At 43.4% G+C, this 26,497-nt stretch overlaps 1 protein-coding gene and 2 pseudogenes across 1 annotated transcript; 2 read left to right on the forward strand and 1 right to left on the reverse strand.

Moving 5' to 3' along the window:
• Nucleotides 1–1,384: 1,384 nt before the first annotated feature.
• Nucleotides 1,385–7,705, reverse strand: LOC139325878 (zinc finger protein 502-like; annotated as a pseudogene).
• A 1,734-nt stretch (nt 7,706–9,439) lies between these two features.
• LOC139325589 (zinc finger and SCAN domain-containing protein 2-like) lies at nt 9,440–17,670 on the forward strand. The gene is made up of 2 exons (XM_070955523.1): nt 9,440–9,477; nt 15,597–17,670. The coding sequence occupies exon 2, from the start codon at nt 15,608–15,610 to the stop codon at nt 16,562–16,564; it is 957 nt and encodes a 318-aa protein (XP_070811624.1). The 5' UTR covers nt 9,440–9,477; nt 15,597–15,607; the 3' UTR covers nt 16,565–17,670.
• A 4,673-nt stretch (nt 17,671–22,343) lies between these two features.
• Nucleotides 22,344–26,158, forward strand: LOC139325600 (zinc finger protein 850-like; annotated as a pseudogene).
• The last annotated feature ends 339 nt before the right edge of the window (nt 26,159–26,497 follow it).

Consider the following 26,497-nt stretch of genomic DNA (forward strand, 5'->3'; position numbering starts at 1 on the left):
TCAAGGGAAGAATGAACCCAGGAGAGAAATTTCCAGGCGCATGGAAAGAACTGTGCAAAATGGAAATTGGTAAGTTTCCCCACAACGTTCCAGTAGCAACCCCTGAATCTCAAGATCCAAGTGTTTCTTCTTCTAAGAATATAGTAGATAACAGAAAAGCAGAAAAGCAATCAGAGATTTATTACTTAAGAACACGTACTCGTCACCTTCTCTACTATTTTCCCGCTTTTCTGCAGTGTATAAATATACCTATTGGTCTGCAGCGGAGTCTCCCACCATTCTTTTGCAGGACAGCCAGCAAAGTGGATTATTTGCTTTGGGTTGTGAATTTTGATTTACAGTGGGCAAAACAGCGCAGAATAGGACAATTCTTGGGACCAATATACCTCTATAGAATGCGTCCAAAATAGAGGACCCATATATTCCTTTGGGATCGAAATTTGGAAAGTTGTGTCTGTTTTAGTGCTGCAGTGCTCCTGTGCAGCTGTGGTGAAAGTAGGATAGTTTCCAACACTTACAGAAAGCTTCTCGCCAGCTACCGGGAAACACTATGGGGAGGTATATAAGGTATACAGTTGCTATTTTAGTGACACTGTATCCATCACATGATTATATGAAATCTACCAGTGGAACAGCTTTCCTTCCAAAAATTGTAGGTGCTTTATCACTGGAGGCTTTTAAGAATAGACTGGACAGCCACTTCTTTCAAATTGCAGTGTTCTCCTGTTTAAGCAGGGGGTTGGACTAGAAGACCTCCAAGGTCCCTTCCAGCTCTGATTCTCTATCCTGACGATAGTGAAAAAAAAGGAGTAGCAGTGACACGATAGCACTGTTTCAATTCCTGAGGGGCTGCCACAAGGAAGAGGGGAGGGGTCAGCCTATTTTCCAAAGCACCAGAAGGGAAGACCAGAAATAATGGATGGAAAATAACCAGGGAGACAAGTAGCCTGGAATTAAGGAGAAATTTCCTGACAGTGAGAAAAATTAAGCAGTGGAATGGCTTGCCTAGAGAAGTTGTTGTGCTCAATCATGAAAGTCTTTTCAAAAGAGATTGGGCAACCATTTGTCTGAAACGGTAGAGGATTTCCTGCCTGAGCAGAGGGGTGGACTAGAAGGCCTCCAAGGTCCCTTCCGTTACCATTTTTGTGTTTTTTTACATGTACACTGAGAGCTTCTGCACCAGAGACAAATTCCACATTTGGCTAAACAAATTATTCAATTCAATTCCTCAGACATACATCGTAACTAAATGTCTTTCCACGCTCAGCCATATATGTAGTTTCTTCCCCCATTGATGTTAATGAAGGTCTCCATCCTCGGTAAAGCTGTTTCCACACTCAAGGCATTTATATGGTTTTTCTCTTCTGTGGATTTTTTTATGTGACTAAAGGTTAATCTTTGAAGACAAACTCTGGCCACAGTCCAGGCATTTATGTGGTTTTTCTCCTGTGTGGAGTCTTTGATGTGTATAAAGGCTGCTCCTCTGACTGAAGCTGTTTCCATACTCAAGGCATTTACCGTATATACTCGAGTATAGGCCGACCCAAATATAAGCCAAGGCACCTAATCTACAAAAAACTGGGAAAACTTATTGAGTATAAGCCTAGGGTGGGAAATGCAATGTGTTGAGGGTAAAACTGCCTTCTGCAAAGTGGTGCAACAGACCAGACAGCAAATAGATACGTTGCTTAGCAAAACACACAGATACTCACAGACTCTGAACGTTTAAAAAAAAACAGTCTTTACTTGTAGTAAAACAAACAAACTTGGCTTCTCAAAACAAAGATAACACTTCTTCAAATAATCACGGTTCAACACAAAAACATAGTTTGCTTACAATTCCAGTTCTCTTCAGTAACACAGACACAGTTCCTTTCAGCAGTTCAACCTTCTAATAGCAGGAGCAGAAGTGAATGAACTTCCTGCCTTCTTTTATGTCTCCTTAGCCAATTAATCAATTAGTCATTTTGTAGCAGTTAAAGTTACAGAACATAGTTTTCTATATATTACCTACCCTACCGTAGGATAAGTATCCAACACGATGGCAGCTGGAGGCTCTGCCCACCCGCCCAAAAGTCATTACTTCCTGGAAGTGGCCCAACAGGCAGAAGTGACATGCCCAGAAAGGGACTCTGGCCTTGCCCCAGAGCCGCTGCCCACTCGCCCTTCACCTTGGGTCAGAGGCCAGGGCCCAGGGATGTGCCATTCACCAAAGCCGCTGCCTGCTCACCGCCTGCCTCAACCAGGTCAGGGAATGCACCATTCCCCGACTCTGGCCTTGTTGCAGAGCCGCCACCGGCTCGCCCTTCGCCACGCGGCGTGTCCTACTTCTCACCTTTCTCCCGCAAGCTGCCTGTCAGAAAAGGCAAGCGCCCGAAAGTTATCAGAGTCGCTCACTCTCCTTCTTGAATGTGCCACCACCATCGCCGCCCAGGTCCATGGTCCGGCTGTGCAAGCTCACACTTTATTTCATTCAGTCATCATCGGCAGGTTGGGTGTGCGCGTGCGCAGCTGGCGCGTGGAACAGGGCGGCGATGGTGGCGGCACATTCAAGGAGGAGAGTGAGCGACTCTGGTAACTTTCGGGCACTTGCCTACCCTGACAGCCAGCCACGGGAGAAAGGTGAGGAGTAGGACACACCACGTGGCGAAGGGCGAGCGGGCGGCAGCTCCAGGGCAAGGCTGGTGTCGGGGAATGGTGCATTCCCTGACCTGGTTGAGGCAGGCGGTGAGCAGGCGGCGGCTTTGGTGAATGGCACATCAGTGGTTCTCAACCTTCCTAATGCCGCGACCCTTTAATACAGTTCATGTTGTGGTGACCCCCAACCAGGGGTGGGTTCTAAATTTTTTTACTACCGGTTCCGTGGGCGTGGCTTATTGTGTGGGCGTGGCTTGGATGTCATGTGACTGGGTGGATGGGGCTAGCTGGTCATGTGACCGGGTGGCTATGGCTATGTGTATAGGGACTACTCAGGGCTGAAAAAAGTCATTTCTGACAGGTCCTCGGACTTTTGACTGGTCCTCACACTTATGACCATCCTCACATTTATGCCTGTGCAGCATTCTTAACAACCATGTCACTCATTTCACAACTGCTTCTCTTCAACATGGTGATAAGATAGGGCAAAAAACGTAAAATGTGAGGACAGTCGTAAATTCGAGGACTGGTCAAAAGTGCGAGGACCAGTCAAAAATAACTTTTTCAGCCCTCTGAGTAGTCCCTGTGCACAAAAGGACTACCCAGAGGGCTGAAAAAAGTGACTTCTGACAGGTCCTCGCACTTTTGACCGGTCTTCGCACTTATGACTGGTCATCATTTATGCCCATTGTAGCATTCTTAACAACCATGTCACTCATTTCACAACTGCTTCTCTTCACCATGGTGACAAGATAGGGCAAAAACGTAAATTGTGAGGACAGTCGTAAGTTCGAGGACTGGTCAAAAGTGCAAGGACCAGTCAAAAATAACTTTTTCAGCCCTCTGAGTAGTCCATATGCATAAAAGGATACAGCAATAGAGAGGGATGAAGGAAGGGAAGGGAAATTAGAGTAGGAGTGAGGGTAAGAGAGGGAGGAAGAGAGGAGGAGAATGGAAGAGGAAACATGGAGGAGAATAAGAGTGGGGGGAAAGAAAGTAAGAAGGAAAGAAAAGAGAGGGGTGGTAGGTTTGAGGAGAAAGATTGTACAATAAAAAAGATGAAAGGGAAGGAAGCTAACCCCAAACAAATATAAAGATATTAAGATAAAGAATGAATTGTTAAACTTTAAAGAATAAGAGAACAAATAGGAATAAATAGCAATAATTAGAAACACACATACAAACATACAACGTATTTTCTTTGAACAGAGTATTTGGCCAGTTCACTAATTTAAACAGTTGTAGGAGGTTAGCACCCACCCCTTTCCTAGAAGAATGAAATATTTTGGGAAATATTAAAAAGGCAGAATATTATATTTCCCTTTGGATGAGAAATGGAGAAGCATATTTAACAGACAAAGCAGCTCCCACCTTCCTGCCCCCCACCCTTTGTTAATGGGCCAGAGGCAGAAAGTCAATCCTTTGTCAATAGCAACAAAAACTAACACAATGGGCCCCATCTAGCAACCAAAACTCACCACACGTGACCTGGGAAGCATATGACCTGGGAAGCACATGTGACCATCAGCCAGAAAGGCTAGCTAAGACCCCCACCCCCTGGGAGTCTGACAACCAATCAGGATACTCTTTCGGGGCCCCAAGAAATGCAAAGCCAGAGAGAGCATAAAAACCCGAGGATTTACTGTATCTGCCCCTTTTCTGTTCAGGAACTCAAGCATGTGATCCTGTCCACCATTAAACCATCTTTCCAAGCAGTCTCCATGTTTCCAGTGTCTTTTTCCCCACGTGGAGCAGAACCCAGAAGGATATTTCTTCCAACACAGTGTTTAGTCATTTCAATTAAATTTACAATTTCTATATTTCCTTTTTACCATATTTATTCCTCATCTATTTTTTTAAAAAACCAATATTACCCTTCATCCTCATCTCTAATCTTAATAATTTAATTCAATTTTTCGCTTCTATTCTATATTATACCCCTTCGCATTGTCATCTATTTTTATATCCATCCTCACATTGGTTAATTATGTAATACAGTTGTTTAATACAAATTCAACATTTTAATATAAATCAATTAGTTATATCTTTTTTGTATATTAATTAATATGAACATGAATATTCCAATTATTTCCATGCAATCCAATTTCTTACAAATCAATTAATTATATTTACCAATGAAGGGAAACAATAATAAGGATATAATAAATAATGCTAGGATATGATATACTGGTATACTAGATTCTGTAACCATTAGGTTCTTGTAATACACATATGCCTTTGTATTTGTATCACATATATTATGCCTTTATATTTGTATCTCCTGTAACAAACATATTCTGTTATTAGGCCTGTAATGTATCTGGTATTTGTCAGACATATGTCCCTGCCATTTGACCTGAACCCATATTAATCTTCTCCCTGTTTCTTTCTTGTGCCATCTAAGAGCATGGTACTATCTCAGTCTTAATTTATGTTGATCTGGATAGACTCCTACTTTCCAGGGCCAGGGGGCCTAAGTGGCCAATTGAGTAAACGAAGAAATGCTCAAGATGACTAATTGGGAAGTTTCTATTCCCCCTTGCAGGGCAACAAGGAATGCACGGGCCTGGATTGGGAGGCCAGAGTTGGGTACTAAACTGACGTCTCTGAGGGTATAAAAGGACGCCATACCTTCCCCAAGGTGTGGCTATCTCCTCGCATGCATTGTATCTGTATGTTCTGGACATAGTTCCACCCAGTATTTTGTTTTTGGCCATAAATAAAATCTGTTTTTTTGCAAGCCTCGTCTTGAGTCTCTCTCTTTGGCATTCTGGTGACTCAAGTGTATTTTGGGACCTTACACCAATAATAATAAACCAAATAATTTCCCCCATATATTCCTCCAAACCACAACTTAACCATTTCTGCTTTCAACACAATATACAATTAATAGTATCTCAATTATTACAATTCCCTAGTTAAATAGAGCTTTTTTTCTTTTGTGTTTTAAAATCTTGAACCTCCTCTTTTGCCCTAAATTTCCCATTGTTTGCAGTTTTGCACCTATCTTTTTTGGTGAGGAAAAAGAAAAAGAAATCTCTCTCTGCCTCATTTTGTCACGTTGCAGCAAAGACCCTGCTTTACTTTCAATTTCGCTTTTTCAGCATAGCTAAGGGAAAAAAAATCTGCTCCAGGAATTTACCTCTTTGCAGCTACCTAGCAACAGAGCCCTCCGCAAAACAGCTGAGAGCAAGGAGGCTGATCAAATCAACTTATGGTAATTAACCTATGCTGAAGCTGAACGGGGCTGTTTTTTCTATTTTTGCAGGCACCGGTCTATTCATTTGTTTTCTTTTAACACTGATCAGCTGTAGGGCGGCCCTTTGAAGCCCTGCAGCAAGAATTTAAAGTTTTTTTCCCTCTAGCCATCAGCTGGGACTCCGGAGGGAGGGGTAAGCGAACGGCTGGCGATCCAACAGAGCAGAGGGTGATGGTGAGTGAAGGCGTGGGGGGGGGGGGCAGAGAGGGCTTTGGCGACCTCTGTGAAATGGCTGTTCGACCCCCAAAGGGGTCGCGACCCCCAGGTTGAGAACCGCTGCCCTACCTGGTTGAGGCAAGCGGCGAGCAGGTGGCGGCTCTGGGGCCTCAGGGAATGGACCTGGCCCCTGGCCCCCAACCCAAAGTGAAGAGAGAGCAGGTGGTAGAATAGAAATTAAAAAAAATTTCCTACCGGGTTCTGTGGGCGTGGCTTGGTGTGTGGGGGGGTCTTGTGACTGAGTGGGCATGGCTGTGACATCGAGTTGGCCATGTCCACTCAGTCACAGGACACCCCCCCACACCAAGCCACACCCACAGAACCGGTAGCGAAAAATTTTAGATTTCATCCGAGTGGGACCCTAACTGAAGTATAAGACGAGGGGGGCTTTTTCAGCATAAAAAATGTGCTGAAAAACTCGGCTTATACACGAGTATATACGGTATATGGATTTTCTCTTCTGTGGATTTTTTTATGTGAATAAGGATTTGTCTTTGAAGACAAACTCTTGCCACAGTCCAGGCATTTATAAGGTTTTTCTCCTGAGTGGATTCTTTGATGTTGACGGAGATGTCCACTCTGAGTAAAGCTCTTTCCACAATCTAGGCACTTATATGGTTTTTCTCCTGAGTGGATTCTTTGATGTTTATAAAAGTTTCCTCTGTGATTGAATGTCTTTCCATATGTCAGGGATTTATCTGGTTCCTCTAATGAATGGATTCTTTGATGCCTATTAAGGCTTCTCTTCTGCCTCAAGCTCTTTCCACATTCCAGGCATTTATATGGTTTTTCCCCTGAATGGATTCTTTGATGTTTATAAAGGTTTCCCCTCCTATTGAAGCTCTTTCAACATTCCAGGCATTTATATGGTTTTTCCCGAGTGGATTCTTTGATGTTGATTGAGGTGTCCAACAACAACGAAGCTTTTTCCACACTCCAGACATTTATATGGTTTCTCTCCTGAGTGGATTCTTAGATGGTTTACAAGATGTCCATTTCTTTTGAAAGATTTTTCACATTTGGGCATTCAAATTTCTTTTCTCCCAAGTGGATCCTTAGATGCCTTTGAAAATGTCCATTTGTTTTTAAGGATTTCTCACATTCCGGGCACTGATACTTTTTTTCTCCCTCTTGGCTCCTTTGGAGATTCCTGAGTCTTCCAAAGGACTCTCCTCCCTCCAGGCATTTATTCAGTTTCTCTCTCCAGTGGACCCTTTGATGTCTATAAAGGTTTCCCAAATGCCTGAAGCTCTTTCCACACTCCAGGCATTTATGAGGTTTCTCTCCGGAATGGATTTTTAGATGGCTTTGAAGAAGGCCATTTGTTCTGAAGGATTTTTCATATTCTGGGCATTCGTATTTCTTCCCTCCTGTGTGGATGCTTATATGCCTTTGAAGATGTCCATTTCTTGTGAAGGATGTTTCACATTCCGGGCACTGATATTCCTTTCCTCCCTTCTGGGTCTTTTGGGAACTCCCAGGTCTTCCGAAGGAGCCTCCACCCTCCAGGCCCGTCTCAGGGTCTCCGCCCGTTTCCTCCAACTCGCATCGCCCTCCAGGCAGCCGCCTTTCCCAGGGTCCCCCTGGGCTCATCCCTCCTGCAGCCCCGGAGCCCCCCAGCCTTTCCCCGCCGTCTCCAGGCAGGGCTGCTCTGCGGGGCCCGCTCTCCTCCTCCTCTCAATCGATGCTTCCTTCCTTCCTCCATCGGGCTCCTCCATCCTCCTGCAGAAGAGAAAGAGAGGTGGGTCACGGCTCCATCCCCTTCCCCGCACGGGAATAGAATAGAATAAGAGTCGGAAGGGACCTTGGAGGTCTCCTTGATTAGTTTCCACCCATTGCTTCTTGTCCTGCCCCCCTCAGGTGCTTTGGAGAATTGCTTGACTCCCTCTTCTTTGGGGCAGCCCCTGAGATATCGGAAGACTCCTATCCTGTCTCCCCTAGTCCTTCTCTTCATCAGACTAGACATACCCAGTTCCTGCAACCGTTCGACATACGTTTTAGCCTCCAGTCCCCTCATCCTCTCTGTTGCTCTTCTCTGCACTCTTTCCAGAGTCTCAGCATCTTTTTTACATCATGGCGACCAAAACTGGATCCATTCTTCCAAGTGTGGCCTTTCCAAGGCATCATAAAGTGGTATCAACACTTTGCGTGATCTTGATTCTCTCCCTCTGTTGATGCAGCCCAGAACTGTGTTGGCCTTTTTGGCAGCTGCTGCACACGGCTGGCTCCTATTTAAGCGATTGTCCACTAGGACTCCAAGATCCCCCTCACAGTCAGCACTGTTGAGTGAGCTGCCACCTATACTCTCCCTGAGCATTTTGTTTTCCTTGCCTAAATGTGGAACCTCCTTTTTTTCTTTCAACCTTCAATTTCATTTTCTTAGATGGCGCCTAATCCTCCCCGGGGGGGGGGGGGGGGCAGCTCTTGCGGACCCGAAAGAGATCCTCCCAGACTGCAACTCCCAGCATCCCCTGCGCCAAACCTCCATCATCCGGGCTCCTCTTATCGCCGATACAGGGAGTTCCTTCCTTGCCCATTTGGTTTCCAGAAGTGGAGGTTTTGCGGCCTTTTTGCCAGAGGCTCCTCCTCTTCCTTTGGAGGGACCGCCCCAAGGAATCCTCCAGCCACTCGCCGCCGTCCCCCAGAGCGACCAATCAGTGTCGTCCATTTTCAGTCATCGAGAGTGCGCCTGCGCGATGCCCACTCACTTTCTGTTCTCGCGCTCAGGTGAGGCTGGGGGGGGGATTTTCCCTTTGATCTTTGGGGTCCCATCTTCTCCCCCTCCACCCCCTCCCCCCCGCATTCAGGCAGGCCGAGGTTGGGGGGCCCCCCTGGGTCTCTGACTATCCCACCCTTCCCCCAACCGGGGTCTCTCCCTAGGCAAGGCGGGGGTGTGAAAATAAGGGGGGGCACCCAGGCAGGCGGGGCTGAGGGGTCTCCCCTTCCTCCTGGGGGGCTCCAGCCAGGCTCCTCCGTGGCCTCCAAGCAGCGACACCCCCCCTCAAGCTCCCTCCCCCCTTCCTGCTTCCTCCCCCCCAAAAGACCCCTTTGCAAATCTGCAGGAGGGGGAGAAATCCCCCCAGGACCCCCCCTATTAATATGTGGACCTTTCAGCCTTTGCTGACCCCCCCTCAAAGGTAAACCTTTCCCTCCGTTGCCCTCTGGAGGTTGCCCCCCCCCCCGGGTCTCTGGCTTTCCCCCCCATCCAGGGTCCCTCCCTGGGGAAGGTTTGGGGGGTGGAGATCTAGTAGAGGGACACTCAGGCAGGCGAGAGCTAAAGGGGCCGCAATTTGACATCCTTTTAATGTTCTTCTTGTTTTGCAGGAAAGACCTCAGGGGATCTGATGCTGGACGTGTTTTTAGAGGTTTGTAGGAAGTTCCCTTCTCAGCTAACACAATAAGAACAACTGAGCTGGAAGGGGCCTTGGAGGTCTTCTAGTCCAACCCCCTTGTCATGCAGGAAGCCTCATCCCAAAGGTGCTTTTTCAAGAGGCAACTGGGCTTCGTTTTTCCTTGAAGATGTTTCACTTCTCATCCAAGAAGCTTCTTCAGTACCAAAGAAGCTTCTGGGATGAGAAGAGAAACGCCTTCAAAAGAAAAAACCAGAAAGTCCAGTTGCCTCCTGAGCAAAGCACCTTTGGGACAACCCTGATCTGGATGACGGAGAATCTCGACAGACTTTTAGCGATGCAATTTGGGCTGAACCCCTTTTGCATGGTGTGGGAGGAGGAATGGATTTCCAGAGGGAAAAGTTGCAGACTGCAAGAACCATTCTCACCACTCGGGTGACCCTGAGGAGACAGATAAACCTCCAGGGGCTTCAGCCACCCTCTCAAAGTTTGGGGATTGAGTGGAAATGTGAGTTGGAAACAGTTGTGGACAATTGGACAGCTTTTCTCCCAAAATGGGCTAGTTTTGCCGAATTGTTGCAGGAAATTTTTTAATTATTATTGAAAAGTTTTACAAAAAAAGAATACAGAAATTTTCTTCCCCCCCCCATGTTCCCCCCACCCTTTCCCCCCCTCATCCCACCCTCCCCCCCAGACTTCCCAGAGCAAAATACAAGGTATTTCATTTAATCAATCATAAACTAGATTAATCTACTTATCCTCAAAGTACTAACTTCCCCCCTGAAACCTTAACTCCACTATAGATAACATAATACTTCTAATACTTAACGTTCATTCATAAATTATTTGATATTTTCTTGTCTGATACTTATTTTGAATATAATCAATCCATCTTCTCCATTCTGATACGTATCTTTCTTGTGTGTAGTCCTTCAAATACGCTAAGATTTTCGCCATTTCTGCTAAGTTCGTTACTTTCAGTATCCACTCTTCAATAGTAGGCAAAGAGTCCTTCCAGTATTGCGCTACCAACAGCCTAGCTGCTGATATTAAGTTCAAAATCAATTTAGTCTCTGATACTGTGCAGTCCGTAGTTATACCCAATAGAAACAATGAGGAGTAAATTTCAACCTTCTTTTCAGGATGTTCTGCATCACCCACCAAATTTTTATCCAAAATGCCTTGATTTTCTTACAGGTCCACCATATATGATAATAGGTTGCATCATTACATTCACATCTCCAACATTTACCTTGCAAATTCGAGTACATACATGATAATTTTTTAGGATCTAAGTGCCATCTATAAAATTTATAAAAATTATCTCTCAAATTTTGTGCTTGCGTAAATTTAACATTTCTGACCCAAATCTTTTCCCACGTTTCCATCATCACTGGTTCCTGAAAATTTTGTGCCCATTTTATCATACAATCCTTAACCAATTCCATTTCTGAATCTATTTCCAATAATGCATTATACAACCTTTTAATATGCATCTGACTTTGATCTCTAATCTGTTTCACCAAATTTTCCTCATTTTGCCTAACACCAATTTTTTGATCTTCCCTCCTCTTCCCTAGCTTGAAGCTGACCATACTGAAACCAAGTATAAATTATCCCTTCTTCTTTTAGTTCATCTAGAGATTTCAATTGCAACTTACCCCTTTCCAAAAGAAGAAGCTCTTTATAAATAATCACCTCTATTTTTTGCTCTATACTTATATTTTCTATTGCATGTCTGGGATTTGCCCATATAGGTATCTTATAGTTCAGTTTGTACTTTTGGTACTTGGTACTTTTTCCAAACCCTCAACAATGCATTTCTGAGTATATGACCCTTAAACACTTTGTCCACTTTTTTTTCATATAACAAATAAGCATGCCATCCATATAACAAATCATAACCTTCTATGTTTAACATTCTTCAGTTAAGTTAAACCAATCACTAATTTGTGATAAAGCTGCTGCTTCATAATACAATCTTAAATTAGGCATTTTAAGACCTCCTCTCTCACGTATATCCTGCATAATTTTCAGTTTTACTCTTGGTTTCTTCCCAGCCCAAATGAAAGTATTAACCCCTTTCTGCTATTCCATCAAATGTCCATCTTTTTTAAGCACTGGTATCATTTGGAACAAAAATAAAAACCTAGGTAAAACATTCATTTTTATTGCTGCTATCCTTCCCAGTAGTGATAGTTGTAACTTTTTCCAATTTTCCATTTCTTTCTGTACTTTTTGCCAAAGAATTTCGTAATTATTTTTAAACAATTTTGTGTTTGAGGCTGCAATATATACTCCTAGATACTTAACCTTTTTAACTACTTCAAACCGTTATTCTCCCTAAGTCTTCTCTTTGAGTTATGGACATATATTTAGTTATCATCTTTGTCTTGTGAAGATTTACTTTATCCAGATACTTTGCCATATTGAGCTACTATGTCCAACATATAGGGAGCCGCTTCTATAGGTTGAGATAAAGTAAGAACCAGGTCATCTGCAAATGCTCTTAGTCTATAATCCTGCTGTCTAATTACAATTCCTTTTATTTTATCAGAATCACGTAACTTATTGAACAAAAATAAACAACAATGGCGACAAGGGACAACCCTGCCTCGTACCTTTCTCAATTTTAAACACATCTGTTAAACCTCCATTAATTATTATTTGTGCTGTTTGTTCCTGATATATTGCTCTAATTGAATGTATGAAATACTCCCCAAAGTGCATTTTTTCTATTATTTTAAACAGGAATTGCCAGTTCAATCGATCAAATGCTTTCTCTGCATCCAAGAATATGAACGCTGCAGGGACCTGGTTATTTTTTTCCAAATATTCCAATAAGTTTATAATTTATCTAACATTATATTTCATCTGTCTCCCTTTTATAAAACCTGATTGGTCATTGTAAATAACTTGTTGCATAACTGGCATTAATCTATTCGCTAATATCTTAGCAAAATTTTTATAATCCATGTTCAAAAGTGAAAAAATTTTCAGGTTTGATAGTTTTGATCTTCCTTCGGAATCAATGAAACAAAAGCTGTTCTCCAAGAGGGTGGAACTCCTCCCCCTAATTGAATTTTACAAAATAGAGCTCTAAGCGGCTCTACCATTTCAAGCTGTAAATTCTTATAATAAACAGCTGTTAATCCATCTGTTCCTGGAGCTTTCCCTGTTTTTAACTGCTTAATTGCCGCAACGATTTCCTCAGAAGTTATTGGTTGATTCAATCCTTCCCTCTGTTCCAACGTTAATTCCAAAATATTCCCTTCCTTTAAATATCTATCTATATCTATACCTTGTATTGAGTCACTAGCATATAACTTTGTATAAAATTCCAAAAAAGCCTTTTTAATCATATTCTGTTGGTAAACTTCCTTACCTCTATATTCTATCTTACTAATGACTCGTGATTTCTGTTTTTTCCTCAACATGTAGGCCAACCACCTACCTGGTTTATTGGATTACAAAATGTATTATGTTTAGCATATTGTAAGCTAGTTGCCACCTGATCAGCCATTAACATATTAAATTGCCCTCGCAGTATATTTATTGTTTCTTTTACTTTCTTATCTCCTGGATTAAATATAAGTAATTGTTCTTTCTTTTTTATTTCTTCCTCTATCTCTTTACGCTTCTTTTGTTGTTTTAGTCTATATTTATTGTTCATATGTATTAACATACCCCTCATATAAGCCTTGCTAGCATCCCACACCATTTCCATAGGGGTACCCTTATTCATATTAATAACAAAAAAATATTTCATTTGTTTTTTAAGCTCTTTGACATTTTCTTCATATCTAAATAAGTTTTCATTTAACCTCCAAGACCTCCTTTCTCCCCTCTCCTGTTCAAATTCCACCCAAACCGGACTATGATCAGTTAAAGTTCTTGGACATATCTTCATCTTCTTCACCCTGGAAATAAAATCATTTGTGGTTAGTATAAAATCAATCCTGGAGAAGGATTGATGTCTATCAGAAAAAAAAGTAAAATCTTTTTCCTCCAGGTTACGTTCTCTCCAGATATCTCTCAGTTCTATATCTTCCATCATATCAAAAAAAGATTTAGGTAGTTTTGCACGTGTTGAAATCTTTGATAAGCTTTTTTTATCTTTCTGTGTGTCAATTACTCCATTCCAATCACCCATTAATATAAAAGATTTATAGGCCCATTGTATTATTTTAGTATGTAAAAATTTATAAAACTTGTCTTGTTGCTGATTAGGGGCATATATTCCAATAAAAAGCATTTTTCCAGTCTGTGTTAATAATTCAATTGCAATATATCTTCCTTGATCATCTGCCTCAATTATAGTCTCTAATTTGCCAGGCAGAGTAGTTTTTTTTCTCTTTCCTCCACAAACTCTCAGTTCCCAGCAGTTAATAGGCAGCTAATCCACTCTCCCAGTGCAAAGTTCTCAAGCACTTTATTTTCTGGCTTTCACTTTCAAAACCATAACAAAGACGCCATCTTCCGCCTCCAGCTCAATAAGATTCAAATTGAAACGAAGAAACTTCGGAGTTAAGCTTTGTACTTTTAAGGCTTGTTCTCCTGTTTTCCGCTCTGCCTGCGCTTGTAGTCAATCAAACTCACTTTTAAAAGCAGGATCGGATCGCGGCTTCTCACTCTGCTTTCGCAGTCGTCCTGGCTCCGGAGCTTCTTGGCGGGCTGGCTGGGGAGCTCTCATCCTTCAAGCCTCTGGAAATGTTCCAGAGGGCTTTTGGGGAGCTCTACTCTCGCCCACCGGCTCTCCTCTCCTTCTTTTCCAGAAGGAGAGTTTTTCAGCCGCTAGACAGCCGGTTTGCGCTGTCAAAGCGGCTTTTATGGAGACGCAGGGCTGGCAGTCCTAAAAGACCGTCCACGGATTCTGCGGTGCCAACCGGAAGTCCCTTGCAGGAAAATTTTTGACCTCTGTGGGTTCGAATTTGCGGGCTATTTTGGATTATTTTTAAACCACTGTACAGATAGTCCTTTTTTTTTCTTTTTTTTAAAAATTTGATTTATATGCTGCCCTTCTCCAGAGACTCAGGGCGGCTTACAATGCATTAAGCAGTAGCCTTCCTACTTTTGTATATTTATAGAAAGTCAGCTTATTGCCCCCACAAACTGGGTCCTCATTTAACCTACCTTAGAAAGGATGGAAGGCTGAGTCAACCTTGAGCCTGGTGTGATTCGAACTTGCAGTAATTACAGACAGGTGGTGTTAATCACAATGCTTTTAGTCTGCTGAGCTACCAGGCCCCTTGACCTACAACTATTTGCTTAGTGATTTAGTCAAGTTTTAGCAGCACTGAAAAAAGTGGCCTTGACCAGTTTTCACACTTACGACTGTTCCAGCATCCCCGTGGTCATGTGGTCCAAATCCAGGCATTTAGCCACTGGCATGTATTTATGACGGCTGCACTGTGCCAGTGTCATATCATCACCATTTGTAACCTTCCCAGCTGGTGTCCCACAAAGTCATTGGAGGATTCACATAACAACTTTACAACTCACTTCACAACTGTAGGATATGACCTGCCAATTATGGCAAAAAATGGGGTGCAGCAACTGTCAAGAACAGAAATTTTTGTCTTAATTCTGATTGTAGATCTAGTTAGTACTACCTGTACAGTTTGGGGGCAATATATCCATCCGTCATGAACGATAACCGCAAAATACATCCCAGAGACAGTAAGAGGATTAAGTCAGCCAGGCCCTCCCCCCCAGCTGCCTTGCCAGCCCCTCCACAGACCCCCCCCCCACACACACACATGGATTCATCTTCTCCTTTCTCATCCCTCCTCCTCCTTATCTCTCCACCTACACATCAACACCCAAAGTATGAAGAAGAAACAGAGGGAACCTGACAGTTTGGGGGCAATATATCCAACCGTCATGAACGATAACCGCAAAATACATCCCAGAGACAGTAAGAGGATTAAGTCAGCCAGCTCCCCCCACAGCTGCCTTGCCAGCCATTCCACAGACCCCCCACACACATACACATGGATTCATCTTCTCCTTTCTCATCGGAGGGAATGTTGGGGGGGTCTCTTTCGGGTCCACAAGAGGCAGGGGCCTGGGCCTGGGCCTCCCCTGTGGGGAAGGGGACGCAGCCGTGACCCTCATCTCTTTCTTCCCTGCAGGAGGACGGAGGATGGCGGCGGATGCAGGAAAGAGGCGCTGGCCAAGAGGAGGAGGAGGAGGGTGGGCCCCGCGGAGCAGCCCTGACCGGTCCGAGCGTGGCTTCTCCGGGAGACGGCAGGGCTCTGGGGCTGCAGGAGGGATGAGCCCAGGGGGAGCCCGGGAAAGGCGGCTGCCTGGAGGGCGATGCAGGGAGGAGGAAACGGGCGGAGACCCCGAGATAGGCCTGGAGGGCGGAGGCTCCTTCAGAAGATCCCCAAAGCCCCGAAGGATCCATGAGGGAGGAAAGAAACATCAGTGCCCGGAATGTCAAAAATCCTTCAAAAGTAATGCAAATCTTGAAAGACATGTAAGGATCCACACAGGAGAAAAACCTCATAAGTGTCTGGAGTGTGGAAAGAGCTTCAATCAGAGAGGAAGTCTTTACGTGCATCAAAAAATCCACTCAGGAGAGAAACCGTATCAGTGCCTGGAGTGTGGAACAAGTTTCAGTCAGAGAGGAAAACTTTCCCGGCATCAAACAATCCATTCAGGAGAAAAACCACATAAATGCCTGGAGTGTGGAAAGAGTTTCACTCGGAGAGGAAGTCTTTACGTGCATCAAAAAATCCATTCAGGAGAGAAACCCTTTCAGTGCCTGGAGTGTGGAAAGAGTTTCAGTCAGAAAGGACAACTTTCCCATCATCAAACAATCCATTTAGAAGAAAAACCACATAAATGTCTTGATTGTGGAAAGAGCTTCAGTAGGAGAGGAAATCTGTATGGACATCAAAGAATCAACACAGGAGAGAAACCACATAAATGTCTTGATTGTGGAAAGAGCTTCAGTAGGAGAGGAAATCTGTATGGACATCAAAGAATTCACACAGGAGAAAAACCACATAAATGTCTGGAGTGTGGAAAGAGCTTCAATCAGAGAGGAAATCTTTACATGCATCAAAGGATCCACTCAGGAGAGAAACCACATTAATGCCTGGAGTGTGGAAAGAGCTATATTGGGCGTAGTAGCCTCAATCGACACCAAAGAATTCATGTGGAAGAAAAATGATAAACATACCTGAGTGTGAGAAGACCTTCAGTCACGGTGTATCTCGGGAATAGAATTGTATATTTAATTTGGCTAAGTGTGAATAGACACACTCGGAAGTCACCTAGTGCATATTCAATATCATTATGATAATTCCAATAAGAGGAATTATTTGTCTTTACTCCAAATGATTAAAGAAGACAATAAGGGTAAATAATAACTGCCAAATAAGGGACTTTCTCAGGCTGAATAATAAAGGACTTTTTCAATTGTACATGCTAGATTTTTCAACTGGTCTAAATTGTACCTTTTCACAAGAGACATGCCATTTCCCATGTGAATGTTCTTTTAATGTTTATGCTTAGTATTATGGGATGTTACTGTCCATGTCTCTGATATAACCGTAATTGAGCAGGATGATTTCTTCCAAGGTGGATTTCATTTAAATCACGTTGATTTAAATCATTATATAAATCATTATTAAAAAGATTTAAATCAACTTTTTAAATCATAATTTTTAAAAAGCAACTGTCATGTCTGTCCCGCAGCAGCTCCTCCTCTGAGCCACTGTTGACTCGCCGACAGTCCCATTCATTTTAATAGGGCGGCTGGTGATGCATCAGTGACACAACCAGGTGAGGGATGTGGCTGGCAGCAGGTGAGTGGATGCCCTCTCATAGGCCCTGCCATGATAGATCTGAAATGACAGGTGCTCTTTAATGTTATATTTATAAGCTGCTTAGGAGGTTTCACTTCCATTTTTATGCTTGCCATTTCCCCTCACACTTAGAGGCTGATGGTACAGATGCATTTCTCTTCCAACAGTCATGCAGTTTGTAGTCTACATACAGTATATTTGAAGAAAAATGGGGAAAAGGAATATTCCTGCCCTTTGCTTTATGAGTTATCTCATGGTTACTGTGAAACTGTGGATGTATCAATGCAGTGCATGTTATTTCAGCTTGCGGTGCTTGGATTCATTGAATGAATTTTCCAAAAATGTAAATATTGCAGAATATACAGCTTCATGCTACATAACTAAGCTCTATTTCAACCTGAATAAACTAAATTATTAATGTATCTTAAATGGAAAATTATCTTTATGATTCTTGATGAACGTATCTTTTCTTTTATGTACGCTGAGAGCATATGCACCAAGACAAATTCCTTTGTCCAATCACACTTGGCCAATAAAAAATTCTATTCCATTCTATTTGAATAGAATAAAAATCCCAATGGGATTTTTATCCCAAAAGCATTTTATTCAAATAAATTTGACAAAAAATAACAAAAAACTCCCATTTAAATCAAAATTATGATTTTTTTTAATTTATTTTTTTAATCAATTTTTATCCACCCTTATTTCTTCCATGCAATCAACTCTCATATTTTTTCTATTGCATAGAGTATAAAAAGAAATCCGATTCTGTGTCCTAGATTCCCTCTTTTCATTAAGGGAAATCTCGTTGCTACAATACTCTAATAAATTGCCTTTAAATAGTCATCCCACTCAGTGCCTAATTGAAGCAAGTGTGCTGTGGCTGAATCTAGGGCTAATTTGGCCTCCATTGTTGGGGGTGTGAACTGTCCATACCATATAAGACCCTCCCCAGACATCAGAAACTCTTGTCAATTGGATTCTCTCGACGGTCCCCTTGTCTTCCAGCAGAAACTGCTAAAGGGACTCTCTAAGGCCAAGGAAGCTTTGTGAGATACGAGCCAGATTCTCAAAGGGCCTCCAGCCTTTCAGCCTTCAACACCCGGCTTTTCCCCAGGCGCTGGGAGGTCAGACAAGGAGAAGTTGGCGTGGATTGGCGCCTGGCTTTTCTTTGTTTTCATTTTCCATGTTTTAATGTGTTGTATTGTTTTTAAAACAGCGTTTGGGGAGCTGCAGTGAGTTGACTGAAAGATGGGCAGCTAAAAGAATGTTTTAAATGACTCATTGGGGACCTCTTTGATCCCCCACTAGGTGCAGAGACTGGGTGTCCCCCAGTTGTCAGGGTAAAGTCCCCCATTACTAGGCTTTCTCTTCATCAGCTAAATTGGCGTCCGCCTGCCTTCAAGCAGCCAGAGGGCGCCTGCACAAGTCCTGAGTCCCGCGTAGAGGTGATATGGGGGGGCTCCCTTTGATCTTTGGGGTCCGGTCTCCCCTTTGGGGGCCCCTCCCACATTCTGACAGGCAGAGATTGAGGGGCCCTTCTGGGACTGGGACTCCCCCCCACATCCAGGCTCCCTCCCTAGGCAAGGTGGGGGGGGAGGTTGGAGGGGCACCCAGGCAGGTAAGAGGCCAAATGGGCATTTTCACCCTTGCAATACAACTCTGGTAAATTGGCTGCAAATAGAGGGAAGATTTCCCAGAGTCCAGGAGCCCTTCAGAAACCAACCCACCTCTTGGAAGGCACCTTCACTCTGATAACTGACAGTAACTGGCAGTTGAGCCTGCATGGGTGAGGTCATGAAGCCCTCCGAATTCCCTCAGAGATGGCAGGCCTCCCTTGGCCTCCTCCCAAAGCTCACCTGCTCCGCCTTTTCCACACCCACCAGTGCCAGGCAAATGTTTGAAGGAGGCGACCAAGCCAATCACTCAAGCTGCCCAGTTCTCATATTTTGGCACAAAAGGCAGATTTTTGTATGTAGACTGCCTCTGTCAAGGGAAGCTCCACTCTTTTTTTTTTGAGAAAAAACTTCTTTTTATTTTTAAACAAACAATTCATCATTAATCAATCAGTGTAACATCTTGGTACAACATTTATTTAAAAATTTAAACAAAGTTTATCTTCGAACATTTTTGCCAATCTTTCTGGTGACATGTTTTATAGATGGCACATGTCACCGGAAATAGATTGGCAAAAATGTTCAAAGATAAATCAGCTAAACATTGGAAATGCTACCAGACATCGGGATCCTATTATCACATGTGGTGGACATGTCCAGAAACGAGAAATTATTGGGCACAATAATCACAATAACCACAAAAACTGATACAGCAACACATTGATCTTAAACTGGAGCTGTTCCTGTTGGAACAGGAACATTTAGTAGAGAAAATATATATTTGATTATACATGTAATAAAGGCAGCAAGAATGGTATTTGCACAAAATTGGGAAGCAGAAAAAATTCCTACAAAGGGAGAGCTAATTGAGAAAATATTAGAATGTGCAGAAATGAATAGATTAATAATAGCAATTAGTGGGAAGGAAGAATCGGAGTGTTACAGCATATGGGGGCAATTTTATCAATGGATAGAGACTGAATATAGGCAATAGGCAATGTAAAAATAAGAAATATGGGGGAAATTTATTTATTTCATACATTAAATTCACAATACATTAAATTCAAATGTAAGAAGAAAGATAATTATGTACTAAGAAAATGATGATACATGTTGAATATGATGACACAGAAGCTCCACTCATTAATGTAGCTCTGGATAAACTTTCCATCACACCCCTTGTGTTGCCATGTTGTTTTGTGCTTTTTTCCATCATCCCAGGTGAGCTCCCTCCATTATTTCTGCTTAGGTGAGGCATCTTTTCCTGAATCCCAAAGTAATACAGCAATCCAGGACAAAATCCTGTCTCCCTTGAACGAGTTCTACCAAAACAAAATATTGCCTAGCTTTGAAGGGAAAAAATAATGATATAATAAATATTAGTATATGATATACTGGTATACCAGATTCTGTAACCATTGAGGTTCCTGTAATACATATATGCCTTTGCATTTGAATCACATATATTATGCCTTTATGTATCTCCTGTAACAAACACATTCTGTTATTAGGCCTCTGTAATGTCTCTGGTATTTGTCAAACATTTGTTCCTGCCATTTGATCTGAACCCATATCCATCTTCTTCCTGTTTTTCTCCTGCCATCTAAGAGCATGGTAGGCATCTCAGCTGGAACTGCAGACATCATCATCCGAGGGATAATTTACACTTCAGTTCTAACTTACACCTTTGATCTGTTCCCTGCAGCCCAGGGGGCCAAATGAGCAATTGGGAGAACAAAGGAAGAGAGAAGGCTAATTGGGAGGCTTCTATTCCCTTGCAGGGCAACAAGGAATACACAAAGCTAAACTAGGAGGCCAGAATTGGGTACTAAGCTGATGTCTCTGAGGGTGTAAAAGGACGCCATACCTTCCCCAAGGGGTGCCTATCTCCTCGCATGCATTGTATCTGTATGTTCCGGATATAGTCCCACCCAGTATTTTGGTTTTGGCCATAAAAAAAATCTGCTTTTTTTTGCAAGCCTCGTCTTGAGTCTCTGTCTTTCGCATTCTGGTGACTCAAGTATATTTTGGAACCTTACAGCTTAATGATGCTGAACCCCCAAAGCACATGAGCCTCTTTTGCCCAAGTTCCAAATGTTGAGGGATCCAGCAGTTAAAGGGATCCAGAAAGAAACCAACTTGGATCCTATCAAAATTGCATGATTTCCTGCTCCCTTTTTCCCACAATAATGTATTGGAATGAGAGGAAATTCACCAGCAGGATCCATTGGCAGGAGGTTCTGACCCTCCAGTCCTGTAACTGGGGATGGTCTGCTTTTATGCAGGGATTCTTATATCTAGGAACAAGAATTGTCCTGCATCAAATAGACTCCATGTAGTTGCTATTTAAAAACACACTTGTGAGTCACACATAGCGACTTTATGTATTTATTTTTTACAAATAAGGTGGAGAACACATGCAGCAAAATGAAAGAGAACGCCTGCAAGAAGCCAAGGTCTTCTAGCAATGGTGACACCTTCCTCCTCTCTTCCCCCAACAACAACCCTGTGAGGTGGGCTAGACAGAAAGTGGGGCTGATTCAAACTGGAACTCTGATTTTCTTATCCAAGAAAATGAAGGGGAATATTTGCAGCTGAGGGTTGAACTGAGAGGTCTCTGGAGCTCTCTGAGCCCCCCTCCCTTCTAGCCATGAGGAAGGAAGCTACTTTGGGCAATGAAACGTCTGCAAGAAGAGAAGCCCCCAGGAGCCCCTCCCCCTCCTCCCATCCAGCACAGCTTCCTCCTCTCTTCCCCCAACAACAACCCTGCGAGGTGGGCTGGACTGAAAAGGGAGCTGTGCAACCCTTGAACTCAGGGTCTCTGGCTTTCTCCCCTCCCAGCCTTCATCCCTGGCTCCCCTTCAGAGGTTGCTAGGAGGCCGCAGCCCCAGAAGAGCCCCTGACCTCCCCCTCCCTCAATACGGGGGCTGCAGAGGGGGGGAGATCAGCCCCCAAAGTTCAAGGGGAGCCCCGCCCCACTTCCACGTCCTCGGCAGGCGTCATCTGGTTGATTGGAGGAAGTCGGACGCCGATTAGTCGCTCTCGGGATGGCGGCGAATGGCAGGAGGATTCCGTGGGGCGGATCCTCCAAAGGAAAAAGCGGAACTTGTGGAAAAAAGGGCATGAAGCCTCCACTTCCGGAAACAAACCGGGCAACGAGAGAGCTGTCTGATTCGGCGACAGAGAAGCCAGGATGATGCAGGTTGGGCGCAGGGGATGCTGGGAGTTGAAGTCCGGGAGGGTCTCTCCGGATAAGGCAGGCCTGGGAGCCCGAGGCCTAATCTTGAGGGCGGGGAGGGAGACGGGAGGCTGGGAAGGAGGCCATGTCCGCCAGGAGAATGCCCGGGAGGCCCGTGGGAGGTGGGGGGGCTTATACCTGGACCTCCCCTGCGGGGAAAGGGACGCAGCCGTGACCCTTTTCTCTCTCTCCCCTGCAGGAGGACGGAGGATGGCGGAGGATGCAGGAAAGAGGCGCCGCCCAGGAGGAGGAGGAGGGGAGCGGGCCCCGCAGAGCAGCCCTGACCGATCCCGGCACGGCTTCCCCAGGAGACAGCGGGGAAAGGCTGGGGGGCTCTGGGGCTGCAGGAGGGAGGAGCCCAGGGGAAGCCCGGTAAAGGCGGCTGCCTGGAGGGCGATGCAGGGAGGAGGAAACGGGCGGAGACCCCGAGATGGGCCTGGAGGGTAGAGGCTCCTTCGGAAGACCCTCAAAGCCCCAAAGGATCCAGGAGGGAGGAAGGAAACATCAGTGCCCGGAATGTGGAAAATCCTTCAAAAGAATTGGCCATCTTGAAAGTCATTTAAGGATCCACACAGGAGAAAAACGTCAGAAGTTCCTGGAGTGTGGAAAGAGCTTCAGTTGGAGGAGGAACCTTTATACACATCAAAGGATCCACTGGGGAGAGAAACCACATAAATGTCTTGATTGTGGAAAGAGCTTCAGTAGGAGAGGGACTCTGCACAGACATCAAAGGATCCACTCAGGAGAGAAAACGGATCAGTGCCGAGAGTGTGGAAAGAGTTTCAGTCAGAAAGGAAAACTTTCCCAGCATCAAAGAATCCATTCAGGAGAAAAACCACATAAATGTCTGGAGTGTGGAAATAGCTTCAGTAGGAGAGGAACTCTGTATGAACATCAAACAATTCACACAGGAGAAAAGCCACATAAATGTCTGGAGTGTGGAAAGAGTTTCACTCGGAGAGGAAATCTTTACATGCATCAAAGAATCCACTGGGGTGAGAAACCGTATAAGTGCCTGGAGTGTGGAAAGAGCTTCAGTAGGAGAGGAAGTCTGCACAGACATCAAACAATCCATTCAGGAGAAAAACCACATAAATGTCTTGATTGTGGAAAGAGCTTCAGTAGGAGAGGAAGTCTGCACATACATCAGAAAATCCACACAGGAGAAAAACCACATAAATGTCTGGAGTGTGGAAAGAGCTTCAATCAGAGAGGAAATCTTTCCATGCATCAAAGAATCCATTCAGGAGAGAAACCGTATCAGTGCCTGGAGTGTGGAAAGAGTTTCAGTCAGAGGGAAAAACTTACCCAGCATCAAACAATCCATTCAGGAGAAAAACCACATAAATGTCTTGATTGTGGAAAGAGCTTCAGTAGGAGAGGAAGTCTGTATGGACATCAAAGAATCCACACAGGAGAAAAACCACATAAATGTCTGGAGTGTGGAAAGAGCTTCAATCAGAAAGGACAACTTTCCCAGCATCAAAAGATTCACTCAGGAGAAAAACCACATAAATATCTTGATTGTGGAAAGAGCTATAGTGGGCGTAGGGGCCTCAATCGACACCAAAGAATTCATGTGGGAGAAAAATGATAAACACACCTGAGTGTGAGAAGATCTTCAGTCACAGTGTATCTCGGGAATTGAATTGTATATTTAATTTGGCTAAGTGTGAATAGACACACTAGGAATTCACCTGGTGCAAATTCATGATCATTATAATAATTCCAATAAGAGGAATTATTGCTCTTTACTCCAAATGATTAAAGAAGACAATAAGGGTAAATAATTGCCAAATAAGGGAGTTTCTCAGGCTGAATAATAAATTACTTTTTCAATTGTACATGCTAGATGTTTCAACTGGTCTAAATTGCATCTTTTCCCAACAGACATGCCATTTCCCATGTGAATGTTCTTTTAATGCAAGACCCATTTCAGTGGTTATGCTTAATATTATGGGATGTTACTGTCCATGTCTCTGATATAACCGTAATTGAGCAGGATGATTTCTTCCAAGGTGGATTTCATTTAAATCACGTCGATTTAAATCATGTCAATTTAAATCATTATGTAAATCGCTATTAAAAAGATTTAAATCAACTTTTTAAATCATAATTTTTAAAAAGCAACTGTCATGTCTGTCCCGCAGCAGCTCCTCCTCTGAGCCACTGTTGACTCGCCGACAGTCCCATTCATTTTAATAGGACGGCTGGTGATGCATCAGTGACACAACCAGGTGAGGGACGTGGCTGGCAGCAGGTGAGTGGATGCCCTCTCACAGGCCCTGCCATGATGGATCTGAAATGACAGGTGCTTTATGAGCTATCTCATGGTTACTGTGAAACTCTGTGGATGTATCAATGCAGTGCATGTTATTTCAGCTTGCGGTGCTTGGATTGGAGTTTAGCAGAAATGTAAATATTGCAGAATATACAGCTTCATGCTACATAACTAAGCTCCATTTCAACCTGAATAAACTAAATTATTAACGTATCTTAAATGGAAAATTATCTTTATGATTCTTGATGAACGTATCTTTTCTTTTATGTACACTAGTATATGCACCAAGACAAATTCCTTGTGTGTCCAATCACACTTGGCCAATAAAAAACTCCTATGCTATGCTATGCTATGCTATGCTATGCTATGCTATGCTATGCTATGCTATGCTATGCTATTCTATTTGAATAGCAGAGCAGAGCAGAGCATAGAATAGAATAGAATAGAAATTCCAATGGGATTTTTATCCCAAAAGTATTTTATTAAAATAAATTTGATAAAAAATAACAAAAAAAATCCCATTTAAATCAAAATTATGATTTATTTATTTTTTTTTAATCAATTTTTATCCACCCTTATTTCTTCCATGCAATCAAATCTTATTTTGTACTTTTTCTATTGTATGGAATATAAAATGAAACCCGATTCCGTGTCCTGGATTCCCTCTTTTCATTAAGGGAAATCTCTTTGCTACAATACTCCAATGCCTGGAGTGTGGAAAGAGTTTCACTCGGAAAGGAAATCTTTACCTGCATCAAAAAATCCACTGGGGAGAAAAACTGTATCAGTGCCTAGAGTGTGGAAAGAGTTTCAGTCAGAAAGGAAAACTTTCCCAGCATCAAACAATCCATTCAGGAGAAAAACCACATAAATGTCTGGAGTGTGGAAAGAGTTTCACTCGCAAAGGAAATCTTTACCTGCATCAAAAAATCCACTGGGGAGAAAAACTGTATCAGTGCCTAGAGTGTGGAAAGAGTTTCAGTCAGAAAGGAAAACTTTCCCAGCATCAAACAATCCATTCAGGAGAAAAACTACAAAATGTCTTGATTGTGGAAAGAGCTTCAGTAGGAGAGGAAGTCTGCACATACATCAAAGAATCCACACAGGAGAAAAACCACATAAATGTCTGGAGTGTGGAAAGAGCTTCAATCAGAAAGGAAATCTTTACCTGCATCAAAGAATCCATTCAGAAGAGAAACCGTATCCGTGCCTGGAGTGTGGAAAGTGCTTCAGTCAGAAAGGACAACTTTCCAACCATCAAATGATCCACTCAGGAGAAAAACCACATAAATGTCTGGAGTGTGGAAAGAGCTTCATTAGGAGAGGAAGTCTGTATGGACATCAAAGAATCCACACAGGAGAAAAACCTCACAAGTGCCTGGAGTGTGGAAAGAGCTTCAGCCAGAGGGGAAACCTTTATACACATCGAAGGATCCACTCAGTAGAAAAACCACATAAATGCCTGGAGTGTGGAAAGAGATTCAGTCTGAGGGGACATCTTTATAGACATCAAGGGATCCACTCAGGAGAAAAACCTCATAAATGCTTTCAGTGTGGAAAGAACTTCAATCGGAGATCACATCTCGATCAACATCAAAGGATCCACTCAGGAGAGAAGCCATACGAATGCCTGGAGTGTGGAAAGAGATTCAGTCAGCGCAGCAACCTTTATACACATCAAAGAATCCACACAAGAGAAAAACCACAAAAATGCCTGGCAAGAAAGGTAATGAAATCCAATTAAAACTTTCACTTTTAATAAATTTAATACCTTTTTTTCTTTTAATAAATTCCTTTAGTCTTCCAGGGCCATGCCCAGGGTCCCAGACCTGAGTTTGACTGCTGTCGGTCATTCTGATGGCAACTAGCAGAGCAGGCTGTCCTGGGAGGGGCGGGAGGCCTTGTATGACTCTGGATGTCCATCTGTCAATGGTTCAGGAATGTTGGATTCTCAACTGGGCAGCTGTGGACGAGATCCCTGCCTGATCCCTGTCCAAGGGCTGTAGTTGAGGGCTGCTCTGACACAGGATCCAGCCCTCCCTCCGCCCGGCCTAAAGCCAGTGCTGCAGTGCTGCCTGCCCCA

Source organism: Pituophis catenifer, unplaced genomic scaffold, assembly GCF_029215685.1.
Source record: "Pituophis catenifer annectens isolate HBS135680 unplaced genomic scaffold, rPitCat1.0.hap2 SCAF_17, whole genome shotgun sequence".
In the NCBI taxonomy this organism is placed as follows: Eukaryota; Metazoa; Chordata; class Lepidosauria; order Squamata; family Colubridae; genus Pituophis; species Pituophis catenifer.